The sequence below is a fragment of the Mandrillus leucophaeus genome, unplaced genomic scaffold (assembly GCF_000951045.1).
Source record: "Mandrillus leucophaeus isolate KB7577 unplaced genomic scaffold, Mleu.le_1.0 Scaffold1110, whole genome shotgun sequence".
Classification (NCBI taxonomy): domain Eukaryota; kingdom Metazoa; phylum Chordata; class Mammalia; order Primates; family Cercopithecidae; genus Mandrillus; species Mandrillus leucophaeus.
Window position 1 is genome coordinate 427,582 of NW_012099322.1, and position 23,340 is coordinate 450,921.

The following is a 23,340-nucleotide window of genomic DNA, read 5'->3' on the forward strand; positions in this document are numbered from 1 at the left end:
TACACGTGTGATCATGAGAGGCATACAGGTACCTGTTAAATTTGAGTCAAATGCTTTTGGGTTAACTTGGTTCCCCTTTCTGGCTGGAGAAAGTTTGAAGTCTCAAAGGTTAGGTCAGCACGATTCTAGTGGGGGTCTCTTGCAGGCATCAGTTAAAATAGGCTAGGAAAATCTTAAAGAGGCGCCAAATGCTTAGGCCAAACATGAGGAGGATCAAGACTTGTAGGGTGGCATGCAGAAGGAACCCTACTGCAGCGGAAGCCAGCTGGAAATATCTGGAGATCAGAAACTTAACCTAGAAAGTCCAGCCAGGAGGCTTTTTGAAGGTGTTTTTCAGAGATTTGGCTAGCCTTAAGATCTTACATGTTCCCAATTCAACCTGCCTGGAAGTATTTACCCTGCAGAAAGTGGCAGCAGCAGCGCAAACATCACTCTGTGCAGGGAGGAGAGAGTCTAAAGCAATGTGTTTGTCTAGGACCACACGAGCAAGGGAGTCTATGGACCTCTGTTGCACTCTGATCGCTTGGGTGGTGGAGCAGGCAATTCTGTGAACAGTTCAGGAAGGGTTTCTGATCATTTATGAATTCCAAGCAGAATCTAGTTTAAATTGGGACCCAAAAAACCTTCCTAATCTAGCTCCTTCTAGGGTTAACTCTTCTAGATGAATTATATCCTTGAGAGTATCAACAACTATTATTTTCATAATCTGAGGAGTTATCATCAGTGTTGGATTATAACTGTTAGAGAACAGGGTAGGTAGTGCTGGTGGGGATAACTGAATAGATGGGAATTTGGGAAAAGGTATTTCCGTGGCAAAATCTCCTGGTGAGGATAACTCAAGTATTATTTCTCCTTTCTGGGAGAATAAAATACGGGCCTGGAATATTTCTAAGAAGTCCCTTCCTAGGAAGTGTGTGGAAGCCCGAACGAAAAACAACTGCCCATGAGGGGTACTAGTTGGAAAACGATAGGTGAAGATTAGGAACCATCATAGGTTGATTGGCTACCCCAACCATCTGGATGAATTCAGAACCCTGGGGAGGGTCCACGGAAAGCATGCTGGGGTTAAGGATGGACAGAGTAGCCCCAGTGTTGACCAGAGCTCTGATGAGTTTTCTCCAATCTTAATACCTAATTCCCCTAGCTGAGTAATTCGAGTAAGGGAAATGTCCTGAGAGGCTCTATAGTTCTGCTTGAGGGAAGAGGGCTGGTAAACTTTATCAGGGTTTAATTGTAGCCAGATATTGTAGGAAATTAGGAGAACTCAGGATCCAGTCCAGTCTACAGGTAGAAAACCAGAACTTGAAAACAGGGCACAGGGCTAATAATAGGTGCATGTTAGTTTTTCTTAAGAACATGACTTTTTCTCTCCACATTAATCATACAGGAACTTTCAGGTTTTAGAAACTCTAGAGGTTAAGAAGCCAAATCAAGGCAGGCTTTAGATTTTATTTAGGGTCTTAAGGTTATTGGGCCCAGCAGGAAGTGACAAGTTTTATGCATTCACTATAAGGCTGGGAACTCTTGAAGTCAGGCATTTTATGACCCTTCTTAAATATGACTTTTCAGTCAAAGCCTAGCAATATAATCAGCATTTCCAATAGTATCCTGCTTATAAAGGGAGAGCAGATGTTTACTGAACTTACAGAAACACAGTAAGAATGCTCACAAATAGTGTCTGAATTTTGGAGGACTCAAGTTTGGAGTAAGGCAAATGCTTCCACTGGTGTTCACAAAAGTATACTTCACCAAATTATTGTAAACTATAGCTAATGAAAGAAAAATTTCTTGAATCTGAAAAAATATTTTAGAACCAACATTTTAAATAAAAGTCATAAAATTATCCTTATCAATTACTCACTTTCAGTTATTTGTTTTCCTTAATTCTAATTAGTAATTTTGGGCTATAGCTGATTGCAAATGCTACTAGGGAAGAATTTAAAACAATAATTGTGGAGGAGAAAAATACAGAACAGCCATGATAAAAACTCTGATGAGAGTTTACAAGGAAATTGTTAGAAAGAATGTAGAAATAATTGCAAGAAAATTTAAAAGAAAATTAAGATATTTTTGTGGCACACAATCATTTAACAAAACAATCATACTCAAGACTGATAACACATATTATGATATATTAGTCAATTCTTGTATTGCTGTAAAGAAATACCCAAGATTGGGTTATTTATAAGGAAAAGACGTTGAATTGGCTCATGTTTATGCAGGTTGTACAGGAAGCATCATGCTGGCATCTGCTTGGCTTCTGGGGAGGCCTCAGGAAACTTACAATCATGACGGAAGGAAAAGTGGGAGAAGATGTCTCACATGGCCAGAGCAGGAGCAAGAGAGAAAGATGTTGGTCGGGGGGAGGTGCTACACACTTTTAAACAATTAGATCTCACAAGAACTCACTATCCTGAGGACAGTACCAAGTTGGTACTAAGCCATTCATGAGGACCTGCTCCCATGATCCAATCACTTCCCACCAAGTTGCACCTCCAACATTGAGGTTTACAATTTCACCATAAGATTTGGCTGGGGACACAAATCTAAACCATATCATATAACATCTCGGAATTTTAAGATCTCATGCAATCTGGAACACATATTAGTAACATATTTATATAAATATAACTTAAAGGGAGTTAAATACCATTTCTCATTTGATATGCTTCACATATGATTTGCCAAATAAGTCTAATCATTTAGTATCTCTACAAGATCAAAGAGTCCTAATTTAGGGTTTTGGTATTGAGGAAACCTGCCAAAGGTGTCAAAAGGTTCAAAATACTTGATTAACCAGAATCATATATCACTGCTAAATAAACAAAGTGATAATCAGAAGACTTCAAAAAGAATACAGATTTACATGGATGTGAAAATCCTACCTTTTTTTAAAGTTCAGTTTCCCTAAATAATGAAAAGCCTAATAAAAACAACATGAAGCAAAGAAATTATCTCAGTAAAACGCAGACTCTTAGCTTACTAGACCAGTTATCTAATAGGTAAAGGGGAAACAAACCTCTTTAGTATGACTGCTTCTCCTTATGGAAAGCCCATTCGCATAACCTGAAAGTTAAACCTGATGCAAAGGGTATTTGAATTTAATCAGGCACAGAAAGAGTGTATCCAGAATTCTAAGCGTATGCTATTATAGAGAAATGTAAACAAGAAAACTAGTACCTTGAACATGGAAATCCTTGGTTCTTAGGAACAGCATAGGAAGCTTCCTGGTTACATGGAACAATTCAGACACATCAAGAAAAGCCAAGAGTGTAAAATCAAGTTATAATGAAGGAAAACTTTGGTTTTCTAGAACTTCAAAATAAACATTTTAGCATCAGGCCATGACAGCAGTGTTAGAACCAGAGAAAAAGTTACAGGAGATGACAAAAAGGTTGAAGGAGATGGTTATCATGTGGCCATGCAAAAAGAATTTACCTTTTCAAGGACCAAGAGAAAGAGCGCTGCATTTACAACCTGAAAACAGGAAAATTATATAGATCTCAGGAGGAAATATGCCAGAAACAGAAACTGTTCGTAGTTTAGAGGATTACTATTAAGGGAACAGATTTGCAAATTAAAAATTACTCTTGCAATTTTGCTAAGACCAAATCAGTATTTTAAGAAAACCTTGTTTTAATACAGGGGACCAAACTTTAAAGTTCTGTATCAGTGTATTTTTAACATCAAAGTTTAATCCTGAGAAAGACTCATATACAATTTCTTTTCAATTGTAGCCAACCTGCTTGCACAGAAAATTGCTTTTATAAACTTTCTTTTCATGCAGCTTATGATTTACTTAGACCTGATCTCTGAAAGTTGCTCAGTGTTTTTAGCCCTTTTGTTAACTTCTAGCCTCGGATTTGGGTTATAGAGTCATCACTCTATCCTGGGCTCATTTTATCAATTCTTATTTTCTGAGCTTATCATTTATTTTGTAATATTCACTTTTACGAATGTGGAATTGTTTGTAATATTCTCTTTCGGACATCCTTTTCAACTTGTGGTTCTATCATCTCATTTATTCCTATTCTGATTTGCATTTTCTTTCTTTTTCCAATTGAATAAACTACCTAGAAGCACATCTGTTTAAACATGTTTTCAAAAACTAAGCTCTTTTGCAAAACGTTATTTTTTCATTTTATTATTTATGAATTGTTATTTATATTTTTAATTCTTCCATTCTATTTCTTTCTTTCTTAGGAGCAGAATGGCTAGAAAAGTTTCATTTTCTCTTGTTTAATACTGTAAATGTTGAAGATTGTGGCTTTTCCTATGATACAGCTGTGCTATTCATTCATTTAAAGACACCTCTTTGAAGCATCTTCCCAGCCTGCAGCTTCTCTCCTTTCCACCTGCAAGCGTGGGCTGCTACAGACACGTTTAGCCAATATAAACATCCAGCTGTGGCTCTCAGAGTCTCTGTCCTACAAATTTGAAGGGGCTTGAAAATCTAACAGAAATGTTTCTTTATGAATGAAGATATATCTTCAACATCTTCAACACTTATATAATATTGACTAAGCCCAGATACTGCAGTGTTTTTAACTTTACATCTCTTTGCAGGGCAAAGGTAGGTGAAAAATAGGAAAACTTAAATTAAAAAAACATAGGACGCTTCATTTGGCAAACTGTATGTCAGGTTTTCCTTCAGTTGGAGGCTCAGAGAAAAGTTAGGAAGAAGCTAGTCTTCCTACTTACCCTCTAGGTGCTCCGTGGTGGGAGCTGAGCACTGGCAAGTGACTGTGGAGTGTTAAAGTCCGAGGATACAAAAAGCCTTGGTGGGGGATACAGGAGAGGCTACTAACCCAGATATGTGGAGGGTTATAGGCTATATCATGTCCCCCAAAATTCATATTACAGCCCTAATCCCCAGTTCCTCACAGTATGACTTATTTCAAAATAAGGCTTTCAATAGGTGATTACATTAAAATGAGAACATTATGGTGGGCCCTAATCCAGTATGACTGGTGTCCCTTCCAGAAGAGGAAATTGGACTTTCAAGGAGACGCCAAGGATGCAAGTACAGAGGAAAGGTGCCGTGAGAACACAAGAGAGAAGGCGGCCATCTGCACGCTAGAAAGAGAGGCCTCAGAAAAAGCAAACCCTGATGGCAACTTGATCTCCAACTTCTCTGGCCACCTGAACTTTGAGAAAATACATTTTCTATTGTTTAGGCTGCCCAGTCTGTGGTATTTTGTTATGGCAGCCAAGATAGACTAATACATCCAGAGAGGTGGATGGCATAGGGAAAACGTCCAGCAGGCTTGAGGATGCAGTACTGTCTTAGAGAAGAAAAGGGAGTGGCTGGGAGACTCTTACTTTCATACACTACATACACGTGAAACCATTCGCACATGCTAAACGTCCAAAAGTGAAATTCCTGATAAATTATTCTATTCTCCAAGAGCTAAAAAATTTTAAACTCCTAATTCTTCTTAGCCTATGAACCCACACTCCAACCATCTATCTATATTTCACATTTGTTAAAAATACTTTTTTTCAGAATTAAACATAATCCCAAGTTTAAGCCCAATATTATTAAGACATAAAAAATATAACTGCTTTCAGCTCATCTAATGTTTTCAATCTTTGTCTCAATTCTAAATTTTTGAGAGAGTTTCCCTGGAGAATATTATCCTTTTGTTTGTTTGATATCAGTTTTAAAAGCCATCAGTTAATGAGTAAACACAGAATAAAATATCCATATAACTGGGCAAACACTGATACACTGTTGGGCAGTTACACTGTTGGGCAGCAACAGTGCTGATGCTGGACTGTGGCAGGCAGAGGGTGCTATCCTGACACACTTCACCTTAGTGCAGGAAACTTCAATTTGGTGGATGAAAGGCGATTTCGAGGTGCCAATCTGGGCGACACTTCCCAGTTGGAATCAGCAAAAAGGAGAGGGCAATTCTGGGAAAAGGGAAAAGCTTGTACACAGGTGAGTGGGTGCACAGGTGAGTGAGTGAACAAGTGAGATAAGATACAGGAGAGGGAAGAGCCAGAACTGCGCCCTGTTCCCGTAGGAAGGCAGCTCTGCAGGATTAGAGGGGCGGGGACGCGGGGTCAGAGCTAGGAGTTGAGGTCGGGGAGGGAGCCCACGGTCCGCAGGGCCTGGTCAGTCATCCAAGGGCAGTAGTGCGCCTGCACGTGGGCGTTTCAGAGCCAGTTACACCGGGAAGGGACTTCTCTGTCCCTCTGTCCCTCGCGCGTGCACCCCCACCCCCTCCATGCACCCAGCATATGCCGCAGAGGAGCAACTCAAACCAGGGTCGGGACCGCCAGCCACCCGCAGAACGCACACGGAGCTACCTTGGGGCCGAGGACACAGGGCCTCATTCGGTGTCAGCCCCGGGAGCCTGCGCTTGGGGACCGCGCAGGCCGGCGGCGCCGCGCACCTGGGGCCCCGGGGCCGAGCGTTTGCTCCCGAGCGCCGGCTGTTTATCGCGCAAATCTCGCGGCGAGGAGGAGAGGCCGGAAGAGCGCGCCAGCCTCAGGGCTCCTGCCCCGCCGGGGCCTCTGGCTTTCGTTTCCCCGCAACGCTTCGGTTTCGTTTCCCGCCGGCGCCTGGCTCCCGCCAGGTTTCATTTCCCGCCGACGCCTGGCTCCCGCCGGGTTTCCTTTCTGAGGCGGGGCCGAGGGCGGCGTCACTGAGACGCCCATGGCCTTCGCCCGCCCGCTTCTGCGCCGGCCACTCTCGGGGCAGCTGCTCGGGCGGCGCGGGGTCTGCGCTGGGGCCATGGCTCCGCCGCGCCGCTTCGTCCTGGAGCTCCCCGACTGCACCCTGGCTCATTTCGCCCTGGGCGCCGATGACCCCGGCGACGCAGACGCCCCCGACCCCCGCTTGGCGGCGCTGCTGGGGCCCCCGGAGCGCAGCTACTCGCTGTGCGTGCCGGTGACCCCGGACGCCGGCTGCGGGGCCCGAGTCCGGGCGGCGCGGTTGCACCAACGCCTGCTGCACCAGCTGCGTCGCGGCCCCTTCCAGCGGTGCCAGCTGCTCAGGCTGCTCTGCTACTGCCCGGGCGGCCAGGCCGGCGCGCAGCAAGGCTTCTTGCTGCGCGACCCCCTGGATGGCCCTGACACTCGGCAAGCGCTGCTCGAGCTGCTGGGCGCCTGCCAGGAGGCACCACGCCCCTACCTAGGCGAGTTCGAGGCCGACCCCCGCGGCCAGCTGTGGCAGCGCCTCTGGGAGGTGCAAGACGGCAGACGGCTGCAGGTGGGCTGCGCACGGGTCGTGCCCGCCCCGGAGCCCCCGCTGCACCCGGTGGTGCCAGACTTGCCTAGTTCCGTAGTCTTCCTGGACCGGGAAGCCGCCCGGGCCGTTTTGGAGGAGGTAAGAGTTCTGTCCCTTTCCAGCGCCCAGCGTGGCATCTGAACCCTTCAGACCAGAGAACTGAACCAAGAGGCTGGTCTGTAAAGCCGGTTCTTGCCTGGGTGGTTTGTTTATTTCCGTTCGCAAATCAGGTAGGGAAGGTGTCCTGTATGCCAGGCAACTCTTTCAAGATTCTTGTTTGCAAGGATCTTCCAACCTGATGTGGAACATAGACCTACACCAGGCCACGCGATGCTTGCTGTCAAAGCATCCCAACAGCACTACAGAGGGAGTAAAGGGGTTGCCGGGAGTAAGGGAAAATAATGTCAGCTGGGAAGTAATTTTATTTGCTGATGATCACCATTCGAGGATCTTGGGGTGAAAAAGAAAATGCATGAGTTTAGGCGGTTTAAGAAATTTAGACTTAAATAGTGTTTACCTACCGACTGGCCATGAACCTTGTACAGGTTACTCAACTACTCTAAGGTTGACCCTTTGACTTGTACAATTCCTGCCTTGCGGTGTTGTCCTGATGATTAAGGAAACATCTGACTCACAGCAGGTACTCAAAGAAAGAGACTGAAGATTCTTTCTGATCGCAGGCTAGGCAGATTTCCTCCTGTGGCACAGATGACCCTTGAGGATGCCCCACGGATCTTGGGAATATTTTCCAAGCTTACGGGACAGCGTTGTGGAGCAGTTAAGAGTGCAAGATCAACCACGTGTATTTAAATTTAAACTCTGGCATTTATTAACTGTGTCACTTTGAGCAAGTTTCTTCAACTCTCTGCCTCAGTATCCTTAATTCATAGGCTAGGAATTATAATAGTACCCCCAACCACCACCTCAAAGCTATCACAGAGATTGGCAACTGAATACTTGTAAAGCACTTAAAAGACTGCCTTGCTCAGAGCAAGCACATGAGTGTCTGAGCCTCGCTGTGAGTTGCCGTGAGCGTGCAGTGAGATAATGCACATTGAGGAACTGGAAATTCCCAGAGGGATGCTACTCTGCTGGCTTTGTGATTGCTGTGCTTGGCTCTTTTGCTCAGTCTCCTGAGTGGCTAGGAGAGGACATGCTGCAGATGCAGACTGCTGTCTCCAGCTCACTGTGTAGCTGATTTCCCATTCTTGTGACACTGTGTTCCCAGTGGGCCTGTAGTTCCATGTTGCTGTGTCACAGGACACTAATGATGTGCCTTGCCTGGCCTTTCTCAGAGCTGCTCAGTGAGGGCTGCATGCCACCGAGCGATCCAGACAGGGACAGCTGTTTCGAGCCTCGGCTACTTAATATAAAATAAAACACTCCAGTCCACCCTAGCATCAAATACTCTGAATTTCCATGGTCTGGCACGTTTTCAGTATAACTTAGGCCTATAATGTTGTGCCCAGCAATTTAGGTGTGATTTCTGCAAAAGCCCCCTGGCTTCATTGCTGACGGATAGACGTTGTTTTACAGTGTACCTCCTTTATTCCTGAAGCCCGGGCGGTGCTTGACCTGGTCGACCAGTGCCCAAAACAGGTCCAGAAAGGAAAGTGCCAGGTTGTTGCCATCGAAGGACTGGATGCCACGGGTAAGATAATATTACCTTTTAGTTATAGGCAATGACACTAACTGATTAGGTGCAGAAACAGAAATACTTCCTGCAAAACAAAACTTTATATGGAGCCTTCTGTGTGCCCCTACTGTGTGGCAGGCCTTGTGCTAGGCAGGCCCTGGGATGCAGAGATGAATAAGACCTTCAATATGAAGCAGCATGGTGTGTGGGCGCGAACCCTCAGTGGTCTGGCGGAACATAGGGAGGGCACTGAAGCTGGCCTCTGGGGGGCTTTGTGGGGTGGAGTGCGTGATACCTGGATTGTATTTTAAGTACAGATAGGAGTTGGTCAGGTGATGAAAGCAGGTAGCATCCTCCAGACAGAAGAAATAGCATGGGCAAAGGTGCAGGGGCTTGAACCAGGGTGATGTGTCCAGGAACCACGGGCAATTCAGAGATTCTTCTAGAGCAAAATGTGGAAGAACTAGGAAATGGAAGAAAAAAAGCCTTCTGAGCTGTCAAACTGAGGTCAAAATACAATGTGTGCTCACATTAGCCCAAAGTACAAAAGGGGCAGAAGTGCTGCTCCTGTGGCCCAGGACACACCGAGGGGAGGGTTGATGCTGGAGAACTAGCATCCGAGTGGTTCAGCACAGGAGTTTCTCCTCCTGTGTAAACTTGAGGGGTACAGACTTTTAATAATATAAAAGGCAATTTCCATATAGAGGCACTTGTATACTCAGCTAGGGAGATGTGGCCCATGTTGACCATCCTGGCTCCATATGAAGGATCGGGCCATGCCCTGGCCTTCAGGGAGACCAGCTGTCATCACTCAGGTGTACTGGCTGTGCCCAGGACCAGTCATAGTTTCTTTCAGCTGCAGAGGGAATTGTAACACCATCAATCCTTCAGTTGATGTGTTTTGTTGATCATTTATTTTGTACCCACAGCTAATTTAGATTTGGTGGGATTACAGGAGATATAAAAATTCTGCCTCAACACAAGCATCCACACATACAAATGTTACAAGGAGATAGCGTAGAGTGGCAGAAAGAACATAGGCTAGTGGTTCTGTCTGCCCTGCATTTGCATCCTGCACCAAGGCCTGCCAGGAGGGTGAGTTTGGGTAAATTTGTTAACTTCTCCAGTGCTCAGTTTCTTCATCTGTAAGATGATTGAATAATAACTATTTTGCAGGGTCACTGGGAGAATTAGGAGCATAACGTGCTGAGTACTTGGCTCCTAGTAGACACTGAGAAATGGTAGCTACTGTTAAGGTCCATCCTGATAACCCAAGAAAAAAAGAAAGTAGATAGTTGGCAATAAAGTGTTAAGTATGTGATAGAGAAACTTATAAATAAATTGAAACAGTAGGAGCTCAGAGAAACTAGTGCACAGTTTGCTGGAGTAGATCATCTCATCACCACCTGTCCTGAGCTCCAGGCAGCAGCTGAGAATTGTGAGATGGGCTCTGGGAAGGGGCTAATCTGTCACCTGAGGTTGTGCAAGGGGGAGTCAGAAAGTCAATGAGGCCTGAGCAGTGCCTTTGAGGAGAAGGCTGAAACCTAAAGCAGATACAAAAGCTCTAAAGGCCAAGCCCAAAGGGGCAAGCACAGGAGTGAGTGGTAGAACCAGGCCTGGAAATTGGAAAGGGATTGCACAGAAGTGGAAGCAGGGTATGAAGAAGGTAGAAAGAGAGGAGGGGCGAGAAGAGTTGCTGTGGATGCCAGCTGTGGGTTCATCAACTACAGACAGTAAGACGAGAGAAAGTCTTCAGGGTGGGGAACATGGTAAGAGGGTAAGCAGTAGCTGGGCTGCTGGGAATAAAAGTCACACATAAAAGGGGCTCTTGTATCTAGACTCCCAATATCAGATTTGATCACTAACGAGAGTTTTTCCTCCAGGTGTCCTAATACCACACAGAGGAATCCTACCTTCCTATGGGTCTATAGCTTTTTATAAAGAATCCTGTTATTTAGTCTGCTCATTTTATTTGCAGGTTGAGAGAGTGTCTGTGCTCTTTCTATGTCAATATTAACTTTTGGACTGTAGTTAACACGTATATACTTTGTGTATGATCCGCAGGTAAAACCACGGTGACCCAGTCAGTTGCAGATTCGCTTAAGGCTGTCCTCTTAAAGTCACCACCCTCTTGCATTGGCCAGTGGAGGAAAATCTTTGATGATGAACCAACTATCATTAGAAGAGCTTTTTACTCTTTGGGCAATTATATTGTAGCCTCTGAAATAGCTAAAGAATCTGCCAAATCTCCTGTGATTGTAGACAGGTGGGTATAAAGATGCCTTGAATTAGGCATTTTCTCCTTAATATATGAGAGAGAGAGAGAGAATGTGTGTGTGTGTGTGTGTGTGTGTGTATACATACATGTATATGCCAGGAAAAAATTGTGTTTAAGTCAAACTGTATTATGATAATAATAGAAATTCTGCTTATGAATTGTTAATTACCTATACTAAGCACTGGCATTGGTAGAGAATTACATATATAATACTAGTATCTGGAGCTATAACTTGGGTAGGTGAATGTTAAATGCTATTCCCAGTTTACTGATGAGAACTGTAGATCTCAGAAAGGTAAAGTAACTTGCCAAGGTAAGCTGGAAATAGCATACTGGGGACATTAATGAGTCTATACTTTCAGTCATTCATTTGTTCATTGGCTTATTCAACAAATACTTACTGGACACCTCCTGTGTGCCAAAGACTAGTCTCAATTCAGAGGATTCAATGATAAACCAGTGTATTAGTCCATTTTCATGCTGCTAATAAAGACATACCTGAGATTGGGCAATCTACAAAAGAAAGAGGTTTAATGGACTTAGAGTTCCATGGGGCTAGGGAGGCCTCACAATCATGGTGGAAGGTAAAAAGCACATCTCACATAGTGGCAGACAAGAGTAGAGAGCATGTGCAGGGAAACTCCCCTGTTTAAAACCATCAGACCTTGTAAGACTTATTCCCAATCATGAGAATGGCATGGTAAAGACCTGCCCCCATGATTCAATTACCTCCCACCGGGTCCTTCCCACAATACATGGGAATTCAAGATGAGATTTGGGTGAGGACACAGCCAAACCGTATCACTCCCTTCCTGGCCTCTCCCAAACCTCATGTCCTCACATTTCAAAACCAATCATGCCTTCCCAACAGTCCCACAAACTCTTAACTCATTTCAGCATTAAGTCAAAAGGCCACAGCCAAAGTCTCATCTGAGATAAGGCAAGTCTCTTCCACCTATGAACCTGTAAAACCAAAAGCAAGTTAGTTACTTCCTAGATACAGCCATTACAAATGGGAGAAATTGACCAAAACAGAAGGGCTACAGACTCCATGCAAGTCTGAAATCCAGCTGGGTAGTCAAATCTTAAAGCTCCAAAATTATCTCCTTTGACTCCATTTCTCACATCCAGATCATGCTGATGCAAGAGGTGGGTCCTCATGGGCTTGGGCAGTGCCATCTCTGTGGCTTTGCAGGGTATAGCCTCCCTCCTTGCTGCTTGCACAGGCTGGTGTTATCTGTAGCTTTTCCAGGTGCACGGTGCAAGCTGTCGGTGGATCTACCATTCTGGGGTCTGGTGGACAGTGACTCTCTTCAAACAGCTCCACTAGGCAGTGCCCCAGTAGGGACTCAGTGTGGGGGCTCCAACCCCACATTTACCTTCCGCACTACCCTAGCAGAGGTTCTCCATGAGAGCCCCACTCCTGCAGCAAACTTCTGCTTGGACATCCCCACATTTCCATACATCCTGTGAAATCTAGGCGGAGGTTCCCAAACCTCAATTCTTGACTTCTGTGTACCTGTAGGCTCAATACCACATGGAAGCTGCCAAGGCTTGGGGCTTGCCCCCTCTGAATCAAGAGCCTGAGCTGTACCTTGGCCTCTTTTGCTCAAGGCTAGCGTGGCTGGGACACAAGGCACCAAGTCTCTAGGCTGCACACACCAGAGGGACCCTGGGCCCACGAAACCATTTTTTTCCTCCTAAACCTCTGGGTCTGTGATGGGAGGGGCTGCAGCAGAGGTCTCTGACATGCCCTTGAGACATTTTCCCCATTGTCTTGGTGATTAACATTTGGCTCCTCATTGCTTATGCAGACTTCTGCAGCCAGCATGAATTTGTCCTCAGAAAATGGGATTTTCTTTTCTGTCACATTGTCAGGCTGCAAATCTTCCAAACTTTTATGCTCTTTTCCATTTTAAAACTAAATGCCTTTAACAGCACCCAAGTCACCTCTTGAATGCTTTGCTGCTTAGAAATTTCTTCCACCAGATACCCTAAATTATCTCTCTCAAGTTCAAAGTTCCACAAATCTCTAGGGCAAGGGCTAAATGCTGCCAATGTCTTTGCTAAAGCATAACAAGTGTTACTTTTGCTCCAGTTCTCAACCAGTTCCTCATTTCCATCTAAGACCACCTCAGCCTGAATTTCATTGTCCATATCATTATCAGCATTTTGGTCAAAGCCATTGAACAGATCTCTAGGGAGGTCAGCCTTTCCCACATTTTCCTGTCTTCATCTGAACCCTCCAAACTGCTCCAATCTCTGCCTGTTACCCAGTTCCAAAGTCACTTCCGCATTTTTGGGTATCTTTTCAGCGGCACCCCACTTCTGGTACCGATTTACTGTATTGGTTCATTTTCACACTGCTGATAAAGACATACCCGAAATTGGGCAATTTACGAAAGAAAGAGGTTTAGTGGATTTACAGTTCCATGTTGCTGAGGTCTCATAGTCATGGTGGAAGGTAAAAGGCACATCTCACATGGCAGCAGACAAGAGTAGAGAGCTTGTGTAGGGAAACTCCCCTTTTTAAAACTATCAGGTCTCATGAGACTTATTCACTACCATGAGAACAGTATGGGAAAGACCTGACCCTGTGATTCAATTAGCTCCCACTGGATCCCTCCAACAACACATGAGAATTCAAGCTGAGATTTGAGTGGGAGCACAGCCAAACCATAACAATGAGATAGATTGTTCCCTACTTTCATTGAGCAAACTTAACATTTTAGGAGAAGAAAAGTATCAAGTGAACAAATACATAAAATAATACATAAGATGAGATAAGACAATATCAAAGCATGATAAATGCAGGGAAAAGAAAAAATCAAAGTAATGTGCTAGAAAATGGCTAACCTCCCACTAGATATGGTTTAGGAAGGCCTGTCTGAGAAAGCACCATTAGTCAGAGCCCTGATTTAAAAAAAAAAAAAGCCAAATGTGAAAATTCCCAGGTAACAGAAAGCAGTGTGTAGAGAGGAATCTGCAAGAATGAAGCTAAGACTGAACTGAAATAAGTTAACATATCTGACAACTAGAAAATGGTCTATGTTCTGGAAACGTAGTAGATGAGGAGGTGCTTTGTGGATGAATGGGAAGAGGAAGGTTGGGGCAGATCTGTAGGGCCTGTGGGCCATGGCATAGAGTGGATTTTAGAGTGCACTGGGGAGCCACTGGAATGTTTCTGATAAAGGAGAGACATAAACTGATATGTACTTTAAAAATTCATCTGTAAGAAATAGCTTTAGGTCAGGTGCAGTAGCTTACACCTGTAATCCAAGCACTTTGGAAGGCTGAGGTGGGAAGAGTGCTTGAGCCCAGGAGTTCAACACCAGCCTTGATAACATAGTGAGACCTCATCTCTACAAAAAAAAAAAAAAAAGAAAAGGAAAAAAAATAGCTGGGTATGGTGGTGCCCAGTTGTAGTCCCAGCTACTTAGGAGACTCAGGAAGGAGAATCCCTCAAGCCCAGGAGGTCAAGGCTACAATCACAGAGCAAGAGGGTGACAGAGCAAGAGGGGCCTTGTCTCAAAAAAAAAATCCCAAAAACAATAAAACAAAAAAGAAGAAAAAAGTAGCTTTAAAAATACTCTAAGAAAGGAGAAAGAATATGACAAGTAGGTCATACTGAACTTACATCACGATGGCACAGGGATGAAAAGATTACAGTCACTGTGAGATTCCATTTTACTCCCATCTGGATTTCATTTTACTCCCATCTAGTTGGTGAAACTACTGTAACTAAAAGTTTCCTCATATGATATGGATCAATAGAAACTTTCAGATGATGCTGGTCAGAGCATATCATATGATACTGGCATAATCACTTGGAGAGCAGTTTGAGAAGATGTAGCAAAGTGGAAGATTGCTCCTGCCTGTTGAAGAAACACTCACAAAAGTTTCTTTCAGCTTCCTTCATACTGTTGCAAAATTTGAAACACCTAAAGCCCATCAACAGGAGAAAGCATGAATAAATACCAGCATATTTATAAGGTGGAGAACCATACAGCAGCAGTGTAAATATGTTGTGCAATGCATGAGAGCGCACACATTACAAAATCATAATGTTGAATGAAAATGTCAAGTCACCAACGCTCTACTGAGCGTTCAGTAGAATACACTCACAGTTATTCATACTGCAAAGAGTAGAGAAATGAAAGGATGTTGAACAGCAGATTTAAGAAAGTTGTTCTCTGGAAAGTAGAGATAAATGTGGTTGAGAAGGAGTTCAGAAGGACTTCGATTGTGATTGGATTATTTCTTAACATTTCTTGAATGTTCATTTTCTCCAAAGATTTACTTATTTTTGTAAACATAAGCAATTGCATTGAAGTATGGCATAGTTGGTAAATAACATTAATCATAAATGTAAATCTCAAGGAATTTCAAGAAGTCAACACAGCCAAGTCACCTGTACTCAGATCAAGAATGAGAGCCTGCCACAGCCCCTACACCCCTGTTCTGCCCCCACCCAGTCATTGCCCATTTCATCCCCAGGGGTGGTGACTGTCCCAACTGACATAGCCATATATTAGTTCTGCCTGTTCTTAAACTGCCTACAGATGCAACTATTTGTTAGATACGGAGTTCTATTTGCGCCTGACTTCTTTCATACCACATGTGTTTTGAAGATTTGTCTCTGTTATTGTGAACTAAATTTCATACATTTTTGGTGCACATATGGATGCCATTCTGTTGCATAGGTTCCCAGGAACAGAACTGCAGGGGCATGGGGTTTGTGGCTGTTCAGGTTTGGTAGGTGTTGCAAAAAGTATTCTAAAGGGGTTGAAAGAATGTTGAGTCTCCTCCCCTCCCAACAGCAGTGTTTGTCAAGTCCCTGTGACTAACAACCCTGTTGACATTTAGTATTAGCAGGTTTTAATTTTGACTCCTCTAGCTTTTCCACTTGTTCCTGGTGGGTAAGCTGGTCACTGAAAAGCTGATTTGTGATATCGGGACACAGAACTACTACTCCTTTCTTGAAACTATATCTTTCTCTGTACACTTTTCTGTATGTCTGAAATATTCCATCAAGAGACCGCCCTGAGTGTATGTGGAGAATAAAGTGTGTGGTGGGGGAGGGGCAGGAAAGGAAAAAGAATCAGCTAGAAGGCTGTTGCTACAGTCTAGACTGTGATGGCCCATGAGCCGTTTTAACCCTGGGATGACAATGGGGATGGCAATGGGGATAACACAATAAGAATTTCAAAGTTGGCAAGTTATGTGGAATCTTAGGATGAACTGAGAAGGATACGAAATCTCGATCGTTTATGGGAATGCTTTGCCTGGAAAATGTTTTTGCCCTATTGTTAATGTGCCCGATGTTATCATATGTGATATCCGTATTAGTTCATTCTCACATTGCTATAAAGACATACCTGAGACTGGGTAATCTATAAAGAAAAGAGGTTTAGTTGACTGACAGTTCCACATGGCTATATGGGAGGCATGGCTGGGGAGGCCTCAGGAAACGTACAATCATGGCAGAAGTTGAAGAGGAAACAATGGCAACAGGAGAGAGAGAGAGAAAGAGAGAGAACACGAGAGAGAGAGAGCCAAAGCGAGCGAGCCAGGGGAAGTGCTACACATTTTAAACCCCCAGATCTTGTGACAACTCACTCACCATCACGAGAACAGCAAGGGGGATGTCTGCCCCCATGATCCAGTCAACTCCCACCAGGCCTCATCTCCAACAATGAGAATTATTAGGTTGGTGCAAAAGTCATTGTGGGTTTTGATATTATGCTTAATGGCGAAAACTGCAATGACTTTTGCACCAACCTAATACACTTTGGCAGGAGATTTTGGTGGGGACAAAGAACCAAACCAAATTGATATCTTTTTTTTGATACAGTCCTGTATCAAAACTATTTTAAAAAACTATATCACACTGTTACTCTAAGATAAATATCTAATTCTTATCAGACACTGGTTATAACTAAAGCCGGATCATTGCAAATTATAATAACAGAATACAGGACAGCACCGAAAAGGACTGAAAAAGCACTGAAAAAAACTAAGGTTTTCCCAGCAGGGTATGACTTTCGAGGCACATTATTTCCTAGGATGCCTGCGGATCCTGAAGCAGCACTGGCCACTGTGTGCGGGCAGGGATTTCTGCGCTCTGTTCCCCAGTTTTCCGATCTGTTAAGTGGGGATACTCATGCCCCCTTCCCTTCCTACGGTCAGGAGTTGTGATGAAGATTCAGTGAGTGGATGTGTGTGGAAGTGCCCTGAAAATAGGAAATTGCTATTAAAATATAAAGCATTATAATATGAGCTGTGTATGTGTTGGCAAATTGCTTTTGATTTGAACTAATGTGGCTTCCCTGATGGCAGGATTGGAGAATACTAAAGAGTGGGAAGCGTCTGAAATTGATGGGCTAAGGGTGTGATTATTTAAAACAAGCAGCTGTATTGTCTAGGGAGAACTCTATAGAAAACGGGTCCCTAATTCTTCCCTTGATTTGTCGTCTTTGTGTGTGTGAATTGTCTGCAATTTAGTTCTTTAAAGAAATGCTGTATCACCTTGTCAGATGAAAAGAAAAGAGCAGTTATTTGTTGTCTTTGTGGGTTTTGTTCATGTTTAAAGATTTTAATGAAACCCATTTTAGACAATACCATCATCTAGCTGAAAAATATGAGAGACAGTAATTTTTAACGGGACTGTGGTTAGAGTTGGAGACTTAATCACCCCTATTACCTTTAAAAATCTATTCTTGCTGGTGATTTTTCTACAATAAAGAAGACTTTAAAAATAAGATGATATCAGACTCGGTATTCATCGATGGGCATTTAATTCAGTGAATCTGGAGCATGCGCAGACCATGGTGTAAATTATAGTTTAAGTACCAGAAAAAGAAAACGGAGACCCTGATTGGCTTTTTTGAGCTTGCGGGACAAAATCCGTCTGACAGAGAAGCTGAAAGTACAAGTTTGTGAGTGACAGGAGCTGGGTAAGTAACACCTAGGAAGGTGCCCAGGCAGAACTCACAGGAGCTGGCAGTGGCCTGAAGCTCTCAGAGCACACTTTTGGAGGTGAGCAAGGGCTTTGAAGGATGAATGGCGTCAGGATGATCAACTCGCAAGTGAATTTTTTTCTTGCGTCCTTTTCAGTGCTGTCCTGTATTCTGTTATCATAATTTGCAATGATCTGGCTTTAGTTATAACCAGTGTCTGATAAGAATTAGATATTTATCTTATAGTAACAGTGTGATACAGTTTTTTTTAAAGCACAGAGGTCCAGAGGAGAGGTTGCAACAACTATGGAAGGCAAACAAACCTTGCATGATCTCTGTTTTCCAGATAAGGAGATTGAGGCTGTATCAGCTACGATGGCTTTTACCTACATCTACAAAACAAGTGGGGTGGGGGGCACAGGCAGAATGACGCACAGTCCAGGTGACACAGGGAATTTATTATGTGGATACCACTGTGTACTTTCCACTGTGGAGAGGAGTTCAATTCTAAAATGATCAAAATTTTAGGATTTTAAAGAATTGGGCCAGGCGTGGTGGCTCACACCTGTAATTCCAGCACTTTGGGAGGCCAAGGCACGTGGATCACCTGAGGTCAGGAGTTTGAGACCAGCCTGGCCAACATGATGAAACCCCATGTCTGCTAAAAATACAAAAATTAGCTGGACGTGGTGGTGCATGCCTGTAATCCCAGCTACTTGGGAGGATGGGGCAGGAGAATTGCTGGAACCTGGGAAGCAAAGGTTGCAGTGAGCTGAGATCCTGCCACTGCACTCCAGCCTGGGCAACAACAGAGTGAGACTCCATCCCAAAAACACCAAGAGCAAAAAACAAAAAAACAAAGAACTGAAGGTGTAGGAACTGACATGGCCTTTCCAGGTTTTTAGTCTGCCAAGACACAGCCCTTAAATACAAATGAACTGCCAAACAGGTTCATCGTCCCCTGTCACCCTCCATTCTTTCATAGAGGAACTCGGACAGCAGGACCAAAAAGATGTGATGGCGGAGGCCACACTAAATGGTAGTTTGAGATACGTCAATGGAGCTATGTGAAGAACACGCTGCATTATTACTGTTGTCAATTTTATGTTTTAAACAATATTGTATAACATTTTTTAGTTTATGAAATTTAATTTTATTTAACTTATTCAATACTAGAAAACCGTCTGTAGAGCCAAACCTGGTTTCATCATTCCCGGCTGCTGATTTTCAGATGCTACTTTGACTTCTTCTGCAGACAGAGAACTCACTGCCCCATTCCTTCTCAGGTACTGGCACAGCACTGCCACCTATGCCATAGCCACCGAGGTGAGTGGGGGTCTCCAGCACCTGCCCCCAGCCCATCACCCTGTATACCAGTGGCCAGAGGACCTGCTTAAACCTGACCTCATCCTGCTGCTCACCGTGAGTCCTGAGGAGAGGTTGCAGAGGCTCCAGGGCCGGGGCATGGAGAAGACCAGGGAAGAGGCAGAACTTGAGGCCAACAGTGTATTTCGTCAAAAGTAGGTGTCCCGATGCAATGTGAGCGGCAGGCGTTCCTGAAGGGAGATGCGCCACTGGCACTGGCTTTAGGATTGTGAGGAAGTGATACTGTTTCCAGTTTTCAAATGCAAGAGGCAACATCCTCTAAGTTACTTCATCCCCTTCCAGTGGGCTTGTCACCACAGGTCTGCAGCATTGCTATCTTAAAGCAAAGGTCATCAGACTAGGGATCAGACCCTGCCGCTGATCCTGGCTGTGCTAGGAGCAGCTGCACCTGGGTAAGACAGTAAGGGACTGTGCCTCAGTTTCCCCAGTCATAGCAAAATCACACAGAGCACTAGGTAATGAGCTCACAGTAACATTTACCTATTAGATGCTTCCCGTGTGTCAGGCATTTTACTGATGTTATGTCATCCTTGCGAGGAAAACATTAGCCGCATTTTACAGTTTGCAACTTTAAGGCTCAAAGGATTAAGTGATTTGTCGAAATGTACATAAGTATTCAGTAGTAAAACTGGGATTAAAATCTTTCTGATTTTGCAGCCAGTGTTTTTGTTTTAATTAGAAAGTTATAAACACAACAGCAGAAGAGAGTCTGGCCAGGCCTCCTGCCTCGTGACTGAGTATGAATCAGTTCTACAGCACTGCCTTTAAAAACTGAAGCAGAAATATTTTCTCTAACTAAACAATGACAGCTCTGTTACCATAACATAGTAATGTTATGAATAATGGTAGCTGCTGGGGGTTAAGATACTGTGCTAAGCAGTTGGCTTATATTAATTCCATTAAACTTCAGTGAACATTTGCAAGGGAGGTATGGTTTCAGTCTTCATTTTGCAGCAGAGGAAACTGAGACACGGAGGATAAGAGATTTGACCAATTCACTTGGCTAGGAAGTAGTCAAGCAGAGTTGTGAGTGCAGACGATCCACCTCGACACCCGTGTTTTAACCGCAGTGCTGTGAGGATTCCATAAAGATATAGGCACTAGTCACTCTGTATACACATGAAGGCTAGCTAGCATGGAAAGGATATGTAGATTTCTGGCAAAATATCAGAAGAGTCCCATGCATATATTAAGGACTCTGGCTTGTATGAAAATTATTCAGGGCACAGACTTGGGGGAAATTTGCCACTGAACAAATTACCTAAATTCTTTGAGCTTCAGTTGCCTTCTCTGCAAAAGAGGGATGACAATAGTCTCCCTCCTAAGGTTACTTTGAGAATTAAATGAGAAAAGTCATGCAAAATGCTAATACTTGGCAGAAAACAGGTATTCAACAAATGCTAGCTATTAAACATTATCATTCGTTTATTATTTATTAAATAAAATGCATCAACGTCTTCTGTGGGCAAAGCTAGTTACAGTGAGATAAATGACATGGGAAGCTTGCTTCAAGCTGTTTATGCTATGGTAGGAAACGAACATTAATGCAAATAGCTGTGTGAAAAAGTAGACCAACTCTTTGTGTTTTGCCTGTCCCCAGGGTAGAAATGTCCTACCAGCGGATGGAGAATCCTGGCTGCCATGTGGTTGATGCCAGCCCCTGCAGAGAAAAGGTCCTGCAGACGGTATTAAGCCTAATCCAAAACAGTTTTAACGAACTGTAGTTACTCTGGCCAGGTGCCATGTCTAACTAGATTAGATGTTGTTTGAAACATCTACATCCACCATTTGTTACGCAGTGTTCCCAAATTTCTGTTGTACAAGCATGTTGTGTGGCAGAAAATTGGAGACCAGGCATCTTCATTTTACTTCAGCCATCATACCCTCTTCTGACTGATGGGCCTGTCATCACAAAGGACCCTCTCATCATGTTCCAGTGAGAGGCCAGCAATTGCTTTCTTCCTGGCATAGTAAACATCTTCTTGGAACATAAGTTTCACTTCATCACTACCAAATCTCTGGAAGACCTGTCTTACTCAGACAGCACGAGGTGTACAGAAGCAGCGGAGAAGATCTTCCGGATCAGCAAGGAGCTTCCGGAGCCCCTCCTTCTCCTACACTGGCATGCTGATGAGATCGTGACGTGCCTAGCATTGGCTTCTTCCACATCTGGTTGCACTCATCGTGATGGGCTCGCTGCATCTCCCTCAGTCCCAAATTCTAGAGCCAAGTGTTCCTGCAGAGGCTGTCCATATGTCCTGGCTATCCAAGGACACTCCTGCAGGGCCATGTTTTGGGTAAGGAACACTTACAAAGAAGGCATTGGTCTTGTGTCTGAGGCTCAGAGCCCTTCTGGTAGGCTTCTGAGTCATATATAAAGACATTCAAGCCAAGATGCTCCAACTGCAACCAACCTTCTCTGAATTATATTTTGCTTATTTATATTCCTTTTCTTTTTTATCTAAAGTATGGCCCTGAATAGAATGCACATTTTCTGTTGAACTGGGTGCATTTCATTTAGCCAATCCAGTAATTTATTTATATTGATCTATACATAATATATGTTTCCTCAGCGTAGGAGCTATGATTCACTAATTAAAAGTGGAGTCAAAACGCTAAATGCAATGTTTGTTGTGTATTTTCAGTACACAAACTTAATTTGTCTTGTTCAGTAAGTACAGTGGATCTTGGAGTGGGATTTCTTGGTAAATTATCTTGCACTTGAATGTCTCATGATTACATACAAAATCGCATTGAGATATCTTTAGATAGAAAAAAGTAGCTGAGTGAAGGGGAAATTATAGAGCTATGTGGCTTTAGGGAGTAGGTTGAACCAGGTGATTACCTAAAATTCCTTCCAGTTCAAAAGCAGATAAAACTGTAAATTATTTTATCCTATCTACCATTTCTTAAGAAGACATTACTGCCAAATAATTAAATTTAAGGTTTTATCAGGTTTGCATATAGAATATTAAATTCTAATAAAGTTTCATGTTAATGTCATAGGATTTTTAAAAGAGCTATAGTTAATTTCTATATAATATATCTATATATATTAAAATGTAATTGGTTTCAGTTGAAAGTATTTTAAAGCTGATAAATAGCATTAGGGTTCTTAGCAATGTGGTATCTAGCTGTATTATTAGTTTTATTTACTTTAAACATTCTGAAAAGCTTATACTGGCAGCCCAGAAAAACAAACAATTAATGTATCTTTATGTCCCTTGCACATGAATAAACTTTGCTGTGGTTTACTACTCTGTGCTGGCATCCTGGGTACGTATTGATTTGTCTGAAGCGTGCTTTTTCAGTTCCCCTTTTAATATTGTGATATAAAGGAGGGAAATTTTGGTAAAGGAAGTTGAAAGGTGTGAGCTGGCAGGCTAAGTGGAATTTGTGGTCAAAGTGCTTTCAGAGAAAGGGGAGGGCTATTGTTTGCTTTTAAATATCATTTCCTCATTACAAATATTAAAGACTTTTTGTAATTTATTCTTTGTACACCTGGACTTTTTATATACTGATAGGTATGTATGACTTACGAGTATTCGGTAAAATAGCACCTCCTACCCTAAAACTGATGGCAGGTAATCCTTTGCTTGGCTCTGCTCATTGCAAGATGAGCTTTGTTTCTGTTCCTGTGATAGACCATTAGTTACCCCAAAATTTATTCTTCCTTTCTTCCATGGTAATGTAATATTTAGCTTGGTACGTGGGTGCCAAGAATTCCTAGTGCATTTCCAAGGCTCCCTTACAGCTAGAGGTGGGTGACTGGCTAGTTTCTTGCCAATAGTATGTGAGCAGAAGGAATATCTGAAATGTCAAGGGGATATTATCCTTTTCCCCT

The 23,340-nt window shown here is 43.3% G+C and overlaps 1 protein-coding gene across 1 annotated transcript; it reads left to right on the forward strand.

Annotated features, from left to right (window-relative positions):
• Positions 1-6,461: 6,461 nt before the first annotated feature.
• On the forward strand, positions 6,462-22,757 carry CMPK2 (cytidine monophosphate (UMP-CMP) kinase 2, mitochondrial). The gene is made up of 5 exons (XM_011993633.1): positions 6,462-7,336; positions 8,774-8,888; positions 10,938-11,139; positions 19,397-19,630; positions 21,097-22,757. The coding sequence occupies exons 1-5, from the start codon at positions 6,665-6,667 to the stop codon at positions 21,218-21,220; spliced, it is 1,347 nt and encodes a 448-aa protein (XP_011849023.1). The 5' UTR covers positions 6,462-6,664; the 3' UTR covers positions 21,221-22,757.
• Positions 22,758-23,340: the final 583 nt, after the last annotated feature.